Source organism: Urocampus carinirostris, chromosome 3 (genome assembly GCF_059441175.1).
Source record: "Urocampus carinirostris isolate Australia breed hairy pipefish chromosome 3, RoL_Ucar_1.0, whole genome shotgun sequence".
NCBI lineage: Eukaryota > Metazoa > Chordata > Actinopteri > Syngnathiformes > Syngnathidae > Urocampus > Urocampus carinirostris.
Genome location: NC_142351.1, coordinates 19,929,513 through 19,948,977, shown reverse-complemented (window position 1 = coordinate 19,948,977; position 19,465 = coordinate 19,929,513). Strand labels below are relative to the sequence as shown.

The following is a 19,465-nucleotide window of genomic DNA, read 5'->3' as shown; positions in this document are numbered from 1 at the left end:
TAATAATTGAATAATGAATCTAAAGTTTTTGTGTGTGATCCTAGAGAGAGTCAATGTCGATTGCGCCTGTTTTATTCAAATATATTATTTATATGTGTTATGTAATTGATTTTTTTCAGCACACACCTATCAATTTTAGATACTTTCTTTGGTTTCACCCAGCTTTTTGTAGTTTCCCGATTCTCCAGATTTTGCGCGTACAGCAGGGCCAGAGCTCCCGGTGAAAGTCAGCATATTCTCAGGTCACGATGTTCATAAAAAACAAATGATGCTTACAATTGGCTTTGTTTTGTGAATGCGTAGTCTTTCACAAATGAGGCCCGACAATTCAAACAAAAAAATGGTTAGTGTTGTTGAAAACAACCGCACACCTAAAATGACATCTTAATTTTGCGAATTATAGAAGCAACTGGGCATGATTTGATCGAGTTAAGTGAGTGCCAGCCGAAGGGGAACAGTGGAAGAGGGAAAGACTTAATGGCACGGTACGGAACATATTGCTCAAGATTGAATGCGCCTTGGGCCATTATACTGTACCCAAGCAAACTTGCTGCTAAAGTCAGGATTTTAGAGGAAATGGGTGCACTATTACTCAGTTTTCCGCACGAAACGTGACCAAGACGTACGTATGTGCGATATAACCATTTTGCCGTTGTAGTGTAAGATGCTTATACAAGTAAGATTCTTCATATTATTTTGTAGATGAACATGATGACGTATTTTTGCAGGTTAGATTTGGTAATGCCAGTGCGGGCCTAAAGTGTACAGGTAAAATCAGGCTTTATCACGGCACAGGAACAAATAATGCTCACAAGTCCACCCTAGAATAATCATACAGTTAACAGAATTGACTCAAGGGAAACAGTAGCTTAATACGGGAGGCCTGCACTTAACTATGTCATCGCAACATTCAGTTTGTTCAGGTACTAATTTCTATCAGTAAAGTTAAAGATGAAGTACTGTATGGCCAACATGAAATGACTGAAATAAATTACGGTTCTTTACTCCTTTAATGGTTAAAAAAATATTTCTTTGCGCAGACAACAGGAAACAAAAAACAATGGCCACCGATTAATGGTTGGTGGGACAAGATGAGGTAAATGTTTTTGAGGCGTGATAACCAAACATCAGCAAATAACCATGCCTCAAAATAATATTAATAGTCCATAAAAAGAATATCAATAATATATAATTACAGCTAAAAAGAAAATCTGAAAATGTGCAACAAAAACAAACACCCCATTAATAGTGTACAAGGCATCTTTTGCCCATCTCGACCACTCCGGTTTGGACTTGCACTGATCGAGCGCTTGCACATATTATCTCACCACCAGACAAGACACACACAACTTGGAGGGCCCGATGCAATCGTCGTGGCAGAAGGCGCCGCAGCCTTGGCACATGATCATGGCTTTCAGGCGACAGGAGCACTTAAGCGACACCTCGTCAGCCGTAGAGTCAGTAAAGGTCTGGATGCTGAGGGTGGCCTGGCCAGAAGCCAAACGGGGCCGTAGCTGGATTACTCCGTCAGTCATGTTTCGGGAAAAGCTGCTATTGTCCATCACGGATACGTTGGCCGTGTAGCTGACACCTCCGAGACCCTGCTTTGAGAATTTTCCATAAAGCTGGAAAGGGAGGGAGGATGATGATGAGTGATAACTCGACGAGTATGGAGCTTTGCTGAGCTCATTTTTGGCCATCCGAGACAAATTCATTTCCATATTAATGAGCCCCTCCATGGCTCCTCCACTAGGGTATCCATCCAAAGCACTTATAGGCTCCTTCTTTGTAACAACAATGGATGGTTTAGCCATCGCCTGGCAAGAAGGCGTTGAACCAACTTCCAGCTTTACGTTGGGTGCGGGTGCAGCCTCTTGTTGGTTGGGAAGGGGAATCTGTGACTCTGGAGATTGCCAGTTTTTCTTAACACTGGGCACAACTTCTGTGGGGCAGGGTTCTGCATGAGGTGGCGATGGGCCATTCAGTACAGTCCTATGAGCAGAATGACCTCCGTCCGGTAAAGCCACTTGTGAGCGCTGAGGGACAGCTAAGTCTTTGATAGGTGGCGTCTCCACACTATTGTTAGAATTGATCAAAGAGCAGTTTGAGGAGGAAGTAGAGAGTGTTGGTGAAGTAATGACCGGGACAGCGCCAGAAGTCTCCTGAGATTGATGCTGCAATGTTGTGGGAGTCTCCATTAAACATGACACAGGGTAGCTTTTCTGTGACTTGACGTGAGTAGCAAGGCTTCCTTCAGAGTTAGGCAATTGGGCCGTGACCTCAGCCCTATGGCAGGGTCTCCACTGGGATCCTGCTGATCGGCCGACTTCCAGCCTGTCGGCAGCATGCGCAGGTAGAACTTTATCGAGTGGAAGGCTACCCTGTAAAAGTTGTGTCACTAATGGGTTGTTGGCTTCCACACTAGACACTGGTCTTGTTGAAGTGGACACTTTTCTTGAGGTTACGGAAATACTTGTAGGGGAGTTTGGGAGTTTAATACGTCCGTTATAGTCTTCTTCAGCAGAACCCCGTTTAGTGTTTCTGCAAACATCTACAGGTTCGACTTTGACAACAGGGTTGTGAGACGAGCTATCTTGGGAAAAGCTTAGAGTCTGTAGCGGATGAGTCATACTGTTTGGAAAACGAGCCTGAATAACAGTTTGACCGTGGCAAATGGACTCGTGGGCTTGAATAACTGGCTGGTGGATTCGAGGAGGGCTACAAATGGCCTCCTGCATCTTTCTATGACCTGACATTCGCAAAGGCCAATCATGGTCAGGTTGTTGCTCATCCATCTGGCTCTCATTCTCACAATCAGAAGCAGTTTCCGTCGAGTCACTGTGCATCCCTGAGTCGTCAGCTCTACTTGGAGGTGATGCTTCCACCTGTCGTGTTGCTGTAGCAGAGTCTGTGTCCTTTTCTGGGGAAACTTCGTGACGGGGAACGTGTTGAATGACACCACCTAGGCCTCTTTCTGTCTGTAGTTCAAGCTCTGCAGGCGTCACAGATCTGACCAGATTCTGAACGACCACACCCTGGGCCCCAAACCTGGGAAGAGAATCTGGGATGGAGGTTTGAGCCAATGGTGGTTTTTCCCTTTTAGATTCGAGCCTCTCTGAAGAGGAAGTCGCAGACGCTTGGATCTTGTTTTGCCTATCAGGTGGAGAAATAAGGGAATTTTCCCCTGTATCTGTCTCTTTAGACGTACTATCAGTTGCTTGGGCCGCAGGTCTGTTGGAAAATGTTGGATTACTAGACAATGTTGGGCTCAATCTTTGGTCGACCACAGGGAGTCTCCCGCACCTATTCATAGGAGGGCTTGGTGTCTGTGGGGCCTTCGCGGGCTCAGAAGTTGAGGTAGCAGGCGGGGACGGCGAATTTGTGGTTTTGCCTTCTACATTGGGATGCTGTAGCTGTGTTCCAGACGGATTCGTCTCAGAAGTTTTTCCCTGCTCGTTTGTCCCACCTCCACCTCCCCTTCTTCCACCTCCTCCTCCTGGCTCAATGGGTCCTGGGTGTTCTTGCGCTCTCTGCCCACTGTTGCTATCCTGTAACCCAGCAGCAGGCCGCAACCGGACCCTGTTCGTCCCTTGCCCATCGGCAGAGGCTGCAACAGCAGCAGCGGCCTCTCGCTGGGCACGGGCTTGCTGCGCGCGAGCTTTGATGTCTGCGAGCGTCCGCGCCCCGCCCGTCCCAGACCTCCGCGAGGCCTCTCCGGGGGGCACGATGCGGGGACAGATCTGGTAGGTGGGATGCCCTTTGATCCAGGGCGGTTTGATTCTGGACAGTTGAATCTGTGGCATAGAAATGATAAAAGTATGCATAATTATTGTAAGTAATGTATCTGCAAAAGTACTTCAAAAAGGCCCTTACCCGGATTGGAGGCACCTTGGGTTCCTCCGTTGTCGGCTGCGGTTTCTCTGAGTTGACCCTGTCAATTGTGGTACGAAAGGACTGCTGGTCATTCAACCGTGGCCTCTTTTCGGGGAAGCTGGAGAAGGCACGTGCCTCATCGGGCCTTCTCTTCTGTTCTTTGTGTTGAGCGCTAGGTGCAGGGGTGCCTGTCGGGCTGTCAGATGGGCTGCTTTCACGGCTGCTAGTGGCGGTTTCTCCAGTGACCGATGTGACGGCGGACGCCGTATCATCCATTTGATCTGTAGTGACTGCAGCACCGGATGATACAGAAGAGGAGGAAGAGGAGTCCAAGCCAGTGGTAAACGTGCCTTGTTGATCAGAAGTGGAAGAAGGCGAGGACGAAGGAGAGGAATCGGATGAAGATGAGGACGAAGACGGAGAAGAGGTTGACGCTAATACAGGTGCAATCTCTTCAGGAAGTAGACAACTTGAAATGTTTGCTTCTTTGTCGTCACCAGTGGATACTGGGCTGGGAATAGGAGTTGGAGTGGGGGCTGGAAGTACGACTGATTCAGGTATGGGGGTCTTTGGCTCAATGGAGACAGTGTCTGGTGGGATTTCCTCGTCACATTCAGCTTGAAGCACTACCTCCCCTTGAATCATCGTGTTTTCAGACATGGGAGAACCAATCGAGACCGTGGAAGTTTCCAGAGAAGCAATTTCCTCAGCAGCTTCCACAGGCTGAATGACTGGAGAGTTGGACTTGCAGAGGGTGCGACGGGCTCTTCGACGCAGGTCAGCCCTGGTGCGCCTCCTCATTCTACCATCTCGCCTCCTCCGGCCTACACTCCGTCTCTTAGGGGCACTGGTTGACACCACAGAGACGCTTTCACTTGATGCAACTTCACTTGCATCAGCCATTGTTAATTTGAGGGATTCCTCTCTCGTCAGGCCAGACCTGCAGGTGAAATTCCAGATTTGTTAAATCAGGTTATTGTTAAATGGGTTATATAAAACATTCCTAAAAAAGTAAAACTGCTAAAACTGACATGGGTAGCACTGGGAAAGTATCAAATTTAAATTAATGCATACATTAGAATTAAAATAATCGGAGTCTTACTTCTGTCCATGGTATTCCTCAAAAAACTTTTCCTTCCAGGCCTCTACTTTCTTCTCCTTCTCCATTTCCTGTCGGAATCGCACCTGCATCTCATGAGTGAACTCTCCTAAGTATACAAAATGTAAAGGTTTCAAAAAAAAAGAAAAAAAGCACCTCAAAATCACATGTCACAGTATAGGCATTGACTTCTAATTAACAGAAATTCACCATAGGTTTTAGCTATCGTTTTCCAATGGATTATTTAAGGAACCAGCCCTGATAACTAATTATTGTATTATCTGAGAGTCCGAATTGTGTGACGGTACTTTAGTCAGCCTCTCAGCAGCGTAATTTACACCATGTAAGATGTAGGATTGATTAAATTCGAAATATCTGCAAAGTTTTATGATGGGTTTCAGTAAGGTAGATTGACAAATGTCTAAATGCTCTCATAAAGTGAAATAAAAAAAGTATACTTTGAAAGTTAAATATATTCAATAACAAAGCTTGTTTTTTTCTGTTGAAGTGGCAACACTTACCTTCAGCTAGCCTCTCTTTCCAGCTTTGGGATGCATGTGTAAAGAATTCATTGTTGAGAGCTGAACTACTCAGTCTGGCCATGCCATCTGTTCCAACCTTCAGAGTCAGCAGCCAAAATGTACATATATTAGAAAAATTCTCAAATTAAAACACATAATATAAATATATAGGACAAAGTCTTGGACCACATTATCTTCCACATGAAATTGTTGTTCTGACAGTAACCCCCTAAACATAAAACATTCACATCATCAATAGTCCTTCCACACAATTCCTTCATATAGTAAACAACACATCTGACTAAATTAAAGCCCAACTATTTTTATTTTTCTGTGTGAAATGTTAAATTGCAAAGTTGTACTGGCTAGCCAAATAACTGAAGTTTGAAAAAAAAAAAAATCATGGTTTCAATCACCAATAAAAATTTCAGTGTATACCAAAGAGTGTTTTTTTTCCTCCAAGCGAGTTTCCTCCACAGGGTGGGTGGGCTCTCCCTTAGAGGTTAGAAGTTCAAGTCATCCGGCAGGGATTGTGTAGAGCAATTGCTCCTCCGCATTGAGAGGAGCTAGGTGAGGTGGCTCGGGCATCTGATAAGGATGCCACCTGGACGCATCCCTCGGTCTTTTGTAATCCTTTTAAGGTCCGGCCATTAAGAGAAAATCACCCCCACTATGGCGCATCAGACCACCTTTCTGTTGTGCTAATTCCTGCTTACAAGCTCCTGCTGACTAGAGGAAAACCTACAGTGAAGCAGGTGAGGGTGTGGACTGAGGGGTCAATGGAGGCACTAAATTTGCACCTGTGCCAATCAGAATCCCTGGATGACTGCTGAGATAAGCAAATTGCTAGACTAACAAAGCGTCCTCGCAGTAAAAAAAATCTAAGACGATTTCATCAACACCACCTAAACCAGGGATATGTGGAACGCCAACCACCCTTCCCCTTAGTGGGGAACCCAAGCATAGTCTTTATGAATGCCTTTAACAATTTAGTTGGGAAGTTTGAGGCACCCCTGCAGTGTAACTGGTTCCAAATCAAGATGAAAGAGCACTCCTCCTGGACTCAAATGACATGTGGAAGACACTGAAAAAAGTCAAGATACGGAAAGCTCCAAACCCTGGCAATATTCCAGGATGGGTCAGGTCATTTTATTTGTAGAGTCCTTAATCACAAGATGTCTCAAAGGGCTGCACAGACCACAGACTATTATTACACTATACCCTGATCTAAAACCTAATTTATTCTATATTGATGGGATCACTTCTGTACTGCTTTGATCCTTGCTTGTACCAATTGTTTATCAATAATGAATTTAAAGAATCTGATGGTGCTGGTGCTGCAGCATCCAAACCTTCAGCTCGATAAGGCTGTGAGCATAAAAAGACTCGCGTTCCCTCATGCAGCTGCAATGCACTTTTTGTTGACACAGGTTGAGTTGGCTCAGGGGATTCAACATTCAGGGAGTGTCCCGATCAACTGGCGGGTGTCTTAACAGACATTTTCAATACCTTTAAGATTGCCATCATCCTCCCAGTGTCAAAAAAAACCATAACATCACTGAACAACTACGGGGCCGGTTGAATTGACTACCATAATAATGAAGTGCTTTGAGAGGCTGGTTAAAGGGCACATCACCTCCAGTCTACCATCCTCACTCGACCACTTTCAGTTCGCTTACGGGTCAAACCACTTCCTCGGGAATGCCATCTCCTCTGCTCTTCACCTGAGCCTGACACACCTAGAGGAGAAGAACACTCATGTGCAGATGCTGTTCCTGGACTTCAGTTCACCATTCAACACCATCAACCCACAATACCCGGTAGACAGACAGACTACCGGGCTTCAACACGCCCCGCGGAATCTGCTGCTGGACTTCCTCACCGACAGACACCAGTCAGTGAGGCTTGGTCAGAACATCTCCAACATCACTCTCAGCACAGGCTCCCCCCAAAGCTGTGTCCTTAGCCCCCTGCTGTTCACCCTGATGACACACGACTGCCTCCCAAGATCAGCCACACCAAATTGTGAAGTTTGCGGACGACACGACAGTGGTGGGCCTCATTGGGCATGATAACGACCTGGTCTACAGAGGAGATTAATCGGTTGGTGGGCTGGTGCAGACACAAAACTAAAGAGATCATTGTTGACTTAGGGAAAAAACAGCCGAACCATGTCCCACTTCTCATCAATAAGGCTGTGGAGGTGGTCAGCTGCACAAAGTTCCTATTACAGACAAACTCATGTTCACATTACAGAAAGTCACTTGGTCAGTGAACACTGCACCACTGGTGAAGAGGGCACAGCAGCGCCTGTGCATTCTACAGAAGCACATTTTGCACATATGTTCAGCTGCTCCTCTTGGACTCTCGCACTACTGTACAATACTCACAACTATGATCATTTACAGACTAATGCACATCCCTATATTTTGCACATTATATGGATCCTCCTATTGGCTTGTTTCACTTTACAAGTCTTTTGCACTGTAGTACGGTATCCTTTTTCAAAATACTCCAACTCATTATGAAGCATATTTATACGTACGGAAACTGTGCAGGTCAGGAAATTTGAAAGTTTGTTCTGTATACATGTGAACAAGAATGACAAATTAAGTATATCTATGACTGTTCTATAATTAATTTTTAATTCTATTGTTTGTAATTGCAACATCCATTGCAGCCTGGTCATCCTGAAAGATGATTACCTCATGGTCCCTTCAGGGTTTCTTCATTTTCCTCATGTTGAGGTTTTTGAGTTTTTTCTTGCGCTCAAAGTCTTTAGTTTGCAATAGTCTGGTCTGTGCAGCCCTTTGAGATTCCTTGTGATGAAGGGCGTCACAAATAAACACGACTTGACTATAAAGAATATTGGCTCACTGAGAACACTTCAGAATTTGTAACTTTCTCTTGAGTTTAACAGCTCAGATATTAACATTGTGATACAGCAACTGTTTTGCTCAGAATCTGATAGTGGTCCATAACTAGTCAGTATTTTTCAAGAAATGAAGGGCAACTTAATAGTTGACATTTGTTGATTACCCTTTAGAAGTTTTGCATGACAACATAAAATAAACAACAGTATTCTTAGAAACAACCTGGTTACCTGGCGGTCAACTTCTGGAAGAAGCTGTAGTAGCTGCTGTTGGGACTGGGCTGGGAATGCTGAAAACGTTCTCACATTGATGAGTGCCCTAATGTTGGTGTTGACAAGAATGGAGCCCGGTGTTTCAAAGTCCACATCAATCCCTCCTCGGTTCCTCTTCATCGGTCCTACAAATAACAAAAACACATTTAAAAAAAAAAAAAGTCCCTCTATAAAGAAAGATAACTGATTAACCCATTGATGCACAGCAACTGTTCTTTAATGAAGATACAGTCCTTTAAAAGTAATTGGTGGTTATTAACTAGTTGCTAAAAATGTTGATTCCGATATTTTAAATGACAAGTTACTGGTTCCCATGTAAAGCAAGTCCTCAATACTTAGAATAAACGCTTATAATGTATGTTAATACAGTGCACTGGCTCTTGAAAGTAAAGATGCATTGTCATCTGTCAAATGGGTTTTTTCAACTCAAGACGTGCGGGTTGTGTCATCATATCGGAGTTATTTATTGGACCATTTCCACACAAGACCCCCAGCTTTGCTATGCCATGGGTGTTAATTTGACATTACAAGTGGGTGAATACTAACTTGTTCTTCTACAAAGCAAAAGGGAATGGATCAATTTCCTTTGAGTTACATCATAACTTGCGCATCTCAAGGTGATGAAGTGATAAGCAGGACTTTCCCAATACCTTAAAGTTCTATTTTGTCCCACCGACCACCAGAGGCAGCGCTTAAAAGTAGTGAACGTTCCCTTTGCGCATGGATAGTTCGAGAAATGCGCACAAAATTACCGTAAAATTTGGAAGATAAGCCGCTAACTACCAAAGTGGGAATCATTATACAAGTCTGTTTATTTGTAAATGGAAATATAGAGGCGAAACTAAAAGACTTCAACAAGCAACGTCCAACAAAGCAGAAATGTTTTAGGCAGTTTTCTATTAATCTTTGGCATTATTTTGTGTTTTGGAGTAAATATTTTACTCAGTTGGATTCTATGGATTGTCCTTGATGTATCGAAGCCATTTTATCAGACATTCAAAGAAGTTGAAGACAGCAAAATGGTCTCATCATATCTTGAATCCCAAGAGTATAAGCTTTCCAATGATATGTGGCATGAATCATTTCAGTGACTGGTGACATTGTACAGACACATAATGTATTAGTTTGTCAATAGCCCGGCGGCACACTGGCAAGCTGTAGAGACATTACGCGGTAAAAGGTACCATATATTATTAAAACTGTTTCAGTGTACCATCTTACTTGGAAAATATCCTTTGTTTGAATGTGGGCACATATGATTTATGTACTTACAAAATGTTTTTTTTCCTTTACAGTACGTGTTGCCAACCTTATAAGGCTCTAGTAAAGCGTTTTAATTTTTTTGCAGCTCCAAACATGTTTTTTTTGTTAGACTAAAGCTCTTTCAACATTTTAGGTAGCCAACCCTTTAGGTAGGCCAAGTGGGAAGTAATGTGCCATGCAGTGAATGACCCTTTATTCTTTTTGATTAATTAAACTTTGCGACAGGTTAAACACATGAAAACGTATAGGATGGGGTTTGTCCCAAAAAACCTAAAGCCCTAAAGAGAACTTACGTCACTTGCAAACTAAATATTGTAACATAACACATGAACAATTTTGATAACTTTTGCAATACAAAAATTAAATAAAATTACATTATTTTAACATTACATTATGCTGTTAAAAAGTTGCACATTGGTTTTAGTTTTTGAATTTTTTTCCGACAGGAAATGGAGAAGGAGAAGAAAGTAGAGGCCTGGAAGGAATTGCTAATCTTAAATCAGGGCAATGGGCCCCTCCGATCCCCCGCCGCATCATAATTTCTGTAGGTTTACCTGAGGGCACATGCTCTCCATTGACTTTAAGAGGAGTGAGGACAACACGAGGCATCATGACTGCTTTCTTCCGCTGCCGCCCTGACTGTTGGCCAGCAATGAGGGTGATCATCAACAGGTTTGTAAACAAAAAATGAGAATTCAACCTTTAATATATTTAGCACATTTTCAATCATCTATGGTTCACATTCCATACAAAAACGAATTGTACTCGAAGCTTGTTTTTGAGTATGGTCTGACCTGTCGGGATCGGCTTAGTCTGGTCTGGGTGTGCTGAACATGTTGGACTTGCTGAGTGTTCATCCGCCCCTGCAAAACTGCTGCCCTACTAAGTCGGGTCTGAGGTTGGCTGGTAGATTGTATCTCGGTGGGGCCGGCAACGTTGGTTGATGTTTCATCGGCTAATGTTGCGATGTAAAGAAAAGAGAAAACTTACATTTCGCATAAACAGATATTCAGTGTTTTTTTTTTCTAGAGGCAGGATACATAACAATTACCTGCCCCATTGCTGTTCAAAATTCCATGTTCTTCACTTTTAACACAGTAGGAGCTAAACTAAGACAAAAATGTTCCCATCTGATATGTGTAAGGTTACCCAAATTGGAGGCAAAAGTCTCTGTGGAGTTGCAGCTCTCCTGCTCACTTGTTTCAACGGTGACAATTGCTGCACTCTCTGTGAGGCCTTCGTTGCTGGAGCCCGGGGCAGCAACGCTGCTCACCTGCTCCGATGGAGTTTCTGATTCGGAATTTTTGGTCCACTGCAGAGCATTCTTCTGTGGATCAAAAAGCACAAGTAAAAGGGTGGGGGGAGATCAATCATCTGCTTTCTGAAGCCAAACATTGTTTTTAAAAAGTGATCATAGCTCAAATACCTATGTATTTTATAGAAAATATATTGGTAATTTGGCAACCTAAAATTAAATCTGACTAGTTATCCATTTAGTTATACAATCTCAAACAAATTTTGACAAGTTAAAACAAAAGCTTTTTATACAAAATAAGAAATGATGAATTTGAAAAAGTTAACTTTCAATTAAAAGATGTTAATTACCGGTAAACAGATTGAATAACTGGAAACTGCTTTAAGTATGTATTTGCTTGGAGTCACTATATGTCTGCACTACATTCCAGAATTGTGCCCATTTGTAATCCCTTCTAGAAACAGAAATTAAATCATTTCTTTACTTGATCAAGATCCAAAAATGTACGGTAGCTACCTTAAAACAGACTTATTGATAACTAAAAACAGAGAAAAAGAGTCATAGCTTCCGGGTTCAGTGATCATTGATCAATGACAGCCAGCCAGTTCCGAAAGATGATAGACTGTAATCCAAACACCGAAAAAACAATGAATTCTGTCTTAAAAGCGGCCGATAAAATGGTGGGGACTGAGAAGGATTGAAACAGTTCCTTTTTAATTTTGATTCCACTAATAGTGTGGAACAGAATATCATATTGAGACTCTTTAAGCGGATTCTTTCAAATATAAAAAGATCTTTCAGGATTTTTATAAAATAAGCTGCACTGATGCATTTCCACGTCGCAAGCCGAAAACTATGAAAGGGCAATTGGATATACTCACTCTTCAAACACATACAACAGCCATAAACATACACATTGTGCAGGATCAGTAATACAAGTTGAGCTGCCAGTTAACACAATTATGAAATCGATCATTTATGGTACATGGAAGCATCTTAATGTATTTAAGGATGTAAACATGATAGGGACAATCTGAAAGTGAATAAGTTAAAAATATGATTTCTGTGTTTTTTGTTGACATGGTTGTTAGTGCTGCGTTTTAAAGAACTGTTTATTTACTGGGATTTTCGCACACAAGCACCTCTAAGGTATGGAACAGTCCCAAAGATAGAAAATAACCAGTAAATAGCAGTCCTCTGGTTGAAAATGCCTTACTGATGGCAGAGGTAAACAGAATGGCCGGACGGATTCACGCTAATAAAAATTATACAGATTACCACCTGTTACAATTGAGTATGTAGAACAGCATGTCTGAATGCATAAAACATCAGCAGAAGATCACAAAGTGCCACTCCTGTCAACAAAAAAACAGGATATTTATGGCTACAGTTCGTTATGGCTTACTAAAAAGGAAAAGTTCCAGGTCCCTCATTAGAAGTTAGACCAGAACCTTTGCTGGTTTGTAGGTGATCAAAAAAATTCTTATTTTTCACTCTAACTTGGAAATAAATTCATTAAAAATCAAACAGCGCGACTTCAACTTCCAGCCACAATACCCATATTGATAAGCTACAGTTAATTTCAGTAATTAGTATTGTCATTTAACACATTTTGGAAAAAGCAAAATATCTCTTTAACAAATTAACACATTTAGAATCATCCTTGTGGAAATATAATTGTCAATTCAGAGTTTACACTGATGTATAACTCTAAAGTTTCAAAATATTAAAATTTTTTGCACCTTTCATCGTTTGAAAATGTTTCTTGGCTGGCAAAATAGTTTGCATTATAGAACTTGAGAGAAGTCCCCAAAACCGAGACATGCACTTATGAGACCTACCCTGTAAACCTAGCCCGAATTCCTGCGGTCTATTGGGAACCATCTGCACCACCATCCCATCACCTTCTGCTGAACGTTTCTATTACCTTTTCAATCTTTTCCGATCAACTGATTGCCTTTTATCAAATCAAAATGATGGGGTTTGCATGAACATACCTTAAGAGTAAATAAACTCATCCGTCCAGGTAACTTAAAGAAGATGCTGTTCTTGACCCGATCTCCCCTCACCTGGGAGTGAAGCATTGTCACCAAGCAGGCCAAAGGTGCTGTACCACTGAATATTAAACATAGATAACACAAAGTTGTATCACCAGGCAGTTTGTCCTTTGATTTTGTGTCATTTAACAACCAACAGCATCCCTGTAGACTTGAAGTTGTCTCTCTGATATATGTAAAATGTGAACGCAAGAGAATAATTAAATTTCCCGCAGAAAACGTCACTTCCTCAAAATCCAATGGTTTTGACTAACATGCCATCAGCCAAATTCAAACTGAGAATAACTCCACATCATAAATTAGGGACAGCTCCAATGAGTGGGAAAAAGCGAAGTGGTCATTGATTACAATACTTCGAGCAGATTGGGTAATGTGTCAACTTGTGCAAACATAGCCAACATCTGGGGCGGCAGTAGCTCAGGAGGTAGAGCGATCGTTTTAGGATTAAGGGATCCCAGTTCGAATCCCGGCTTGTCCGTGTTACATGCCGAAGTGTCCTTGGGTAAGACACTGAACCCCCAATACCCCCAATAAGCAGGTTAGCAGCCTTACATGGCTGCACAGATCATGGCCGCTATTGGGAAATGTGAAGCACAATTTAAAGCGCTTTGGGAAGTCATTGACTTGAAAAGCGCTATATAAATGCAGATCATTTCATTTCATTTATAATCTCATTGTTGCCCAACTTAAAATGGAATACAAAAAATGCTGGTCTTAAAAAAAATGAATTATACAAAGATAAGAATTATTAAATGTATCACGTACCCACAATATTAGTTGGTTGCTCATCAAAAAACAGTCATTAAAAAATTCTGTTCCATGATTATAGAAGCAAAATAATATGCAGTTTAATTTACTATTATTGCCTGGTCACTGTGGGCATTGAAGTATCCTTATAATACTACTACAGCTGCTTTTCCAACATATATGTACATAGGTGTTTACTTTATACATACCTTCTGTTTAGAGCATCAATGGGTGAAATAGTCCATAGAAATGAAAGAAGAAAAGAGAGAGTTAAAACCACATTGACACACATTATTAGAAAAAAACAATAACGTTTTAACAAAGGACTAAAACATTCTAATGTGTGTGTCTCGAAAAATACAAAGTAAATTGCATCCAAACACAGGTGTGATACAATTAAAGAATCATTCTTTTCCGATTCTGATCAGTAAAATTAAAATATGGTATAACAGAGCTGTCGCTTTTGTCATTACAAGTGGGTGATTGAAATACAAAGCAGTTCTTTAAAGATAAACTTAACTGCACCTAACAAATCACAACGTTTACATGATAATCACTAGGATATAATAAAATTGTCAGCCCTGGCACAATCAGCAAACGACAGTCTTAAAAGCAATGCAATATGTTGCTTTTATATACTAAACATCTGTTCAAAGATCCCCAAAATATATACAGTATACATATTTTGATGGTTTGTACTCTTTGGACAAGTCACGTCGGCAACAAATATATAAATCTTTTTTGTACGTGATAAATTGGCAAAGTGAGTATTAATCAATTGATTTACAAAGTCAAGCTCTTGTCTCACACATTTCTTTTTAGAGACATGTTTACCAGAGCAGTATAATGTTATTGTATATGAATATGTAAGCAAGAGCAAAGACATACTGATTGAAAAATGTAAATGTGTTGTTTTATAGCATGTATAATACACAAAAAATAAAACATGAATAAAGTTATCATTTATTGGTCTCTAGATGGAACATTTTATGGGTTATTGATAAGAAAAATGTGAATGTACATCCCTACAAATGAGCAAATTAGTTCAAATACCCTGTCACTCTTTCACTAACTTTATAAAATGTCAACCTTTTTCAAAGTATGACTCAGAATTAACAACAGTGTTCAACTTTCAAAAGACAAAAAAAATAAAGGATAGGAGGAGTCTCAGTAAAATAATAGATATTGTTCTAAAATATTTTCACTGTCAGTTTTAAAAGTAATTGAATTATGAAAATACAATTTCATATTATCTACTACTTAGACAAACAGGTCACATCTCTCCACCATGAATGGAATATTGTAAGAATGTTGCTAGCATGATGATTACATTGCCATGTTTTTTTTTTAAATTGATGATCTTTAACTCTTTATAACATGTCCATCTTGTTTGTATTACAGTATAATCTGGTTGCAAACAATGTTCACTATGTGATTATCAATGACAATAAGGACTGTCCTATTTTTTAGAAGGGGAGAGGGAATTTATTCTGCTGTACACTTCAAGCACTGTCAATTTTCCATTGTAGCCAACGGTTTTATTTTCCATGGTAATCTCCAAAATATACTGAGAGTTAAAATAAATTATTTTTGAATGTAATAGTCAAAGTAAACATTTTGCTTGTTTTTACTGGATTATTTTAAGAAGTCAGGTCATACGTAACAAATTTTTGATAAATGTGCATTTCTCTGACCGCATTTCCTTCAGCCCCTTGGTCTGGATGACATGTAGAATTTGTTTCGGCGTCATTGGAGCATCTGAGAAGTTCTCCAGCACCTGTCCCCCAAAAAGCCATACAGCAATTAAAGAGTATTCTGAAAATGTTACAAACCTTAGAATGAAGACTAAGCTTTTGTTCTAGTTTGAATGTAACGAACTACTTAGGACAAAGCCCTGGCAGTCAAATAGGCAACACACATAATTGACAAGCCCCCAGATGCTGTAAATGTTTAGGAAAAACGTAGTTAACACCTTAAAAAGATCACTTGAAATTAATTTATTATCAACCTTTGGAAAAAAAAAATCACAACAATTATTTACGGATTATAGCATTTAAGAAAAAAAACCAATGCTCATTAAAGTAAAGATCACACTAGAAAACTTAATGGGCAATTCAATTTTTTCTCGTAAAACATTATTGTGGGTGTGGGTGTGTGCATAATTAATATACAGGACTGACTGTCTCAGAAAATTGGAGTACTTTAACAATAATTTGTTTTTCTGCCATCCTGTAAAGAAGTCATACATATGCATACATAGGGGCATACATAGGGACATACTGTACATACATAAATTCCACATCAATATCAGCTTTATATTGTTTAAATATTGCTGATTATGGCATACAGTTTGAGAAAACTAAAAATATCACATCTAAAAATTTGGGAATACCCTAAATAGGTATGAGAGAAAGCTCTTTAAAATTATGTTTCCTTGAGCCTTAAATATACTCAGGTTGGTTCAGTAAACTAGATCGCAAGTATGGGGAAGAATGCTGATCCAGATGAGCATAATCAACACATTTCATCGGTAGGGTTGGACACAAGAAATTCTCAAATTGTGGTTCAACTTCACAGAGTGCAATTATAAAGCATATTCACAAAAAAAAAGGCTGTTGACTGGGTGAAAATGTGGCAGTACACGCTTCACAACCAGGAGAGATGGCCGCAGCCTCATCAATATTGTAAAGAGCCGCTTCCAGAATTTGGGAGACCTTAATTAAGAGTCGGTTAAAGCTGGAGTCCAGATATCAAAAGCCACTGTTTAGAGATGTACTGAACCAAACACAGAAGACTAGGGCTATGGAAAAAAAGCACAGGACAGTTGCAAAGTAAGGGGCGGCAGTAGCTCAGGAGGTAGAGCGCTCGTCTTGGGATCAAGGGATCCCAGTTCGAATCCCGGCTCCTCCGTGTTACATGTCGAAGTGTCCTTGGGTAAGACACTGAACCCCTAATACCCCCAATAAGCAGGTTAGCGCCTTACATGGCTGCAAGGCCGCTATTGGGAAATGTAAATCACATTGTAAAGCGCTTTGGGAAGTCATTGACTTGAAAAGCGCTATATAAATGCAGATCATTTCATTTCAAAGTGGCCCAATGTCCTATTTTCAGATGAAAGCCAATTTAGCATTTCATTTGGAAGGTCAAGGTGCCACAGACTGGAAAAAGGCTGGAGAGGTACAAAATCCAAATTCCTTGTAAACAAAAAAGTTAACTCTACCACTATGGTTCACCTCCTTGACAAAAATTACTATAATCACAGCACTCGGTGCTTTTGTTAAGATATAATAATGCTAATCCCAAAAAGGCACTTTTATGGAAAACAGCAAATGTCATTAGGCAGGGGGAAGGGTCAAGTAACAACAAAGAGTAAAGTCTTAAAATCACTTCGAAAAGCATGCATACTTGCTTTTTGACACGCTCAGAATTGCTACATTTGTATAAACTGTATGATATTCCCAATTTAGTATTTCAGAGCGTTTAATGTGTGGATTTTTAGACGTGTAAATTACCCATCCTTAAATTGTACAATTTTAAACATGCATTTGGTACATCTTCCTTTCTGGATCATTCTCACGCGACCAAACACTCCCATGTTAAATGTAGGTCAATGCATTGTAGTACAGTTCATAAACGGGGGCTAAACTCAGGTTATTAGCTTCAAATCTCTGGAAATAATGCTTTTGCTCGTTCTGGAGTGACACGGGGTGTTCCGTAAGGCCGTGCTATACAGTATAAATCTAATTAAATACACAATACTATGGATATATTGAAGGCCAATATAACCGGAGGCACGACAATATCCTCAACGATTAGCTTCTAAAACGTCCTTCTGCAATATTAGGAAGAATATATAGGGGGAGGGTTGGGTTATAATTCAGATGAGTTGTTTCTTTAGCTTTAATGGTGTCGTAGGATCATCGTGCATCTTCATGACAACTGATGTTAAAAAGATGCTAACTGGCTAGCATGAAACCTAGCAAACAAAGAGCTCCGAACATAACAGGCAAGATTTAGCGGTGTGGCTGATATTACCACACTAGCTACAATGACATATTCGGTTGCCATTTTTTCACCCGGAAAAATATATAAAGGGAGGCACCGAAGATGGATATTTAAAGAGACAAACGGGCGGAGTTAGCAATGTCACACCAACGGCTAGCTTTGTACGTTTCCCAGCTTGTGTGGAGGAGAATAACCCGCAACGGCCGCGACGCAGACGAATCGAGTAAATCCTTTTCACAAGCTCCACAAAATTCTCAAAATATACTATCAGACTTACCATGCGAGCCGCCTCAGCCCAGGTCCGCTCCTTCTTTCTCTTTTGTTTGTCCTTCATTTCCTCCGCACTTGGCCTGCCGTGCCTACAAAGCGTAATGAAGAAGACGGTGGCGGTTGCAGCTAGCTACGCTGTTCTCGGTTGTGAGGAGCCTCAAAACAATACGGGTGCTTTTCAAGATGGGTGTTGTTTACGACGCCCAATTTGACCGGATGTTCGTCGCTAGTGTGGGGAAATAGAGTGTGCCGGTGGTCGTTCTTAAATGAGGGTAACGCGCATAGCTGCGATGCGGCATGAAGGCAAAACGATTGTGGAAGGGAAGGCGGGCAGGCAAGCTGAGTCTGTGAACTGGAGAACTGGAGAACTGCAGCACAACAAGCCTTTCTTGCAATAATGCGACTAACGGGCCAAAGGTCAGCGGCGACATAGGCCTGCAATCAAATGGTCGTTCAAATACTACACTCGTGTCAAGTCAAGTCAAGTCACATTTATTTATATAGCCCTTAATCACAAAAATGTCTCAAAGGACTGCACAGGATTGCAATTACAAAATTGCACAATTACCGTAAATTCCGGACTATAAGCCGCTACTTTTTCCCCAAATTTTCAACCCTGCGGCTTATTCAGAGATGCGGCCAATTTATGTAATTCTTCTAACGGGCCGCCAGCGGCGCTCGAGTATGAGAGGTAAGATTTAGACCGGTGGAATATATGTGCCGAGGAAGATCACAACTTATGAGCGTAAGCATACCCTTGTCGTGCAAATTGCACAAAATACAGCTCATGACGCAGCCACTAAGTTAAAAGCAAACGGTCGTGTTATTGGGGTGTATAGAAGAAGTAAGGAAGCGTGGAACGACGTCATCATGACAAAATTTCTTTTCGACATTGAGTAAGACAACTTAGATGTCTTTATCAAGAGGGAAAAGGGGATGGTCTGCTGAGGGGTTTTGCAGGGTTATTGTTCTATCTTCGTTATTCATTATCCATTATCGGTCAGTTCATAATACGCTACAAGGCCTAGGAGCCGGGACACTTACTCTCAGCCAAAAGGCCAAGCTAAGGTTCTAGGCCTAAAGCCTTGCTGCGATCATTGCGAATGCACCGTTCCCGGAGGTACTGCAATACCGGGCCGATGCGTGGAGTGGACCGAGCAAGCTCTGCTGAAATTCAAATGATTACGGCTTCATTTTCCTTATCTAATTAGCAGGTGAGCAAGCGTCTTT

General features: G+C 41.1%; 1 protein-coding gene across 2 annotated transcripts; it reads right to left on the bottom strand.

The window, feature by feature from the left end:
* Window positions 1-991: 991 nt before the first annotated feature.
* On the bottom strand, window positions 992-18,646 carry asxl1 (ASXL transcriptional regulator 1). 2 transcript variants are annotated; one of them, XM_088330951.1, is made up of 12 exons: window positions 18,243-18,646; window positions 15,655-15,737; window positions 14,170-14,172; window positions 13,154-13,271; window positions 11,051-11,228; window positions 10,696-10,856; window positions 10,456-10,540; window positions 8,597-8,763; window positions 5,494-5,590; window positions 4,976-5,081; window positions 3,874-4,813; window positions 992-3,794 (listed from the first exon to the last, which is right to left on the bottom strand). In XM_088330951.1, the coding sequence occupies exons 1-12, from the start codon at window positions 18,297-18,299 to the stop codon at window positions 1,320-1,322; spliced, it is 4,470 nt and encodes a 1,489-aa protein (XP_088187077.1). In that variant the 5' UTR covers window positions 18,300-18,646; the 3' UTR covers window positions 992-1,319. The 2 variants fall into 2 exon arrangements, with proteins under 2 accessions (XP_088187077.1, XP_088187076.1); XM_088330950.1 differs by lacking the exons at window positions 15,655-15,737; window positions 18,243-18,646 and having other exon boundaries at window positions 11,099-11,228; window positions 14,170-14,189.
* Window positions 18,647-19,465: the final 819 nt, after the last annotated feature.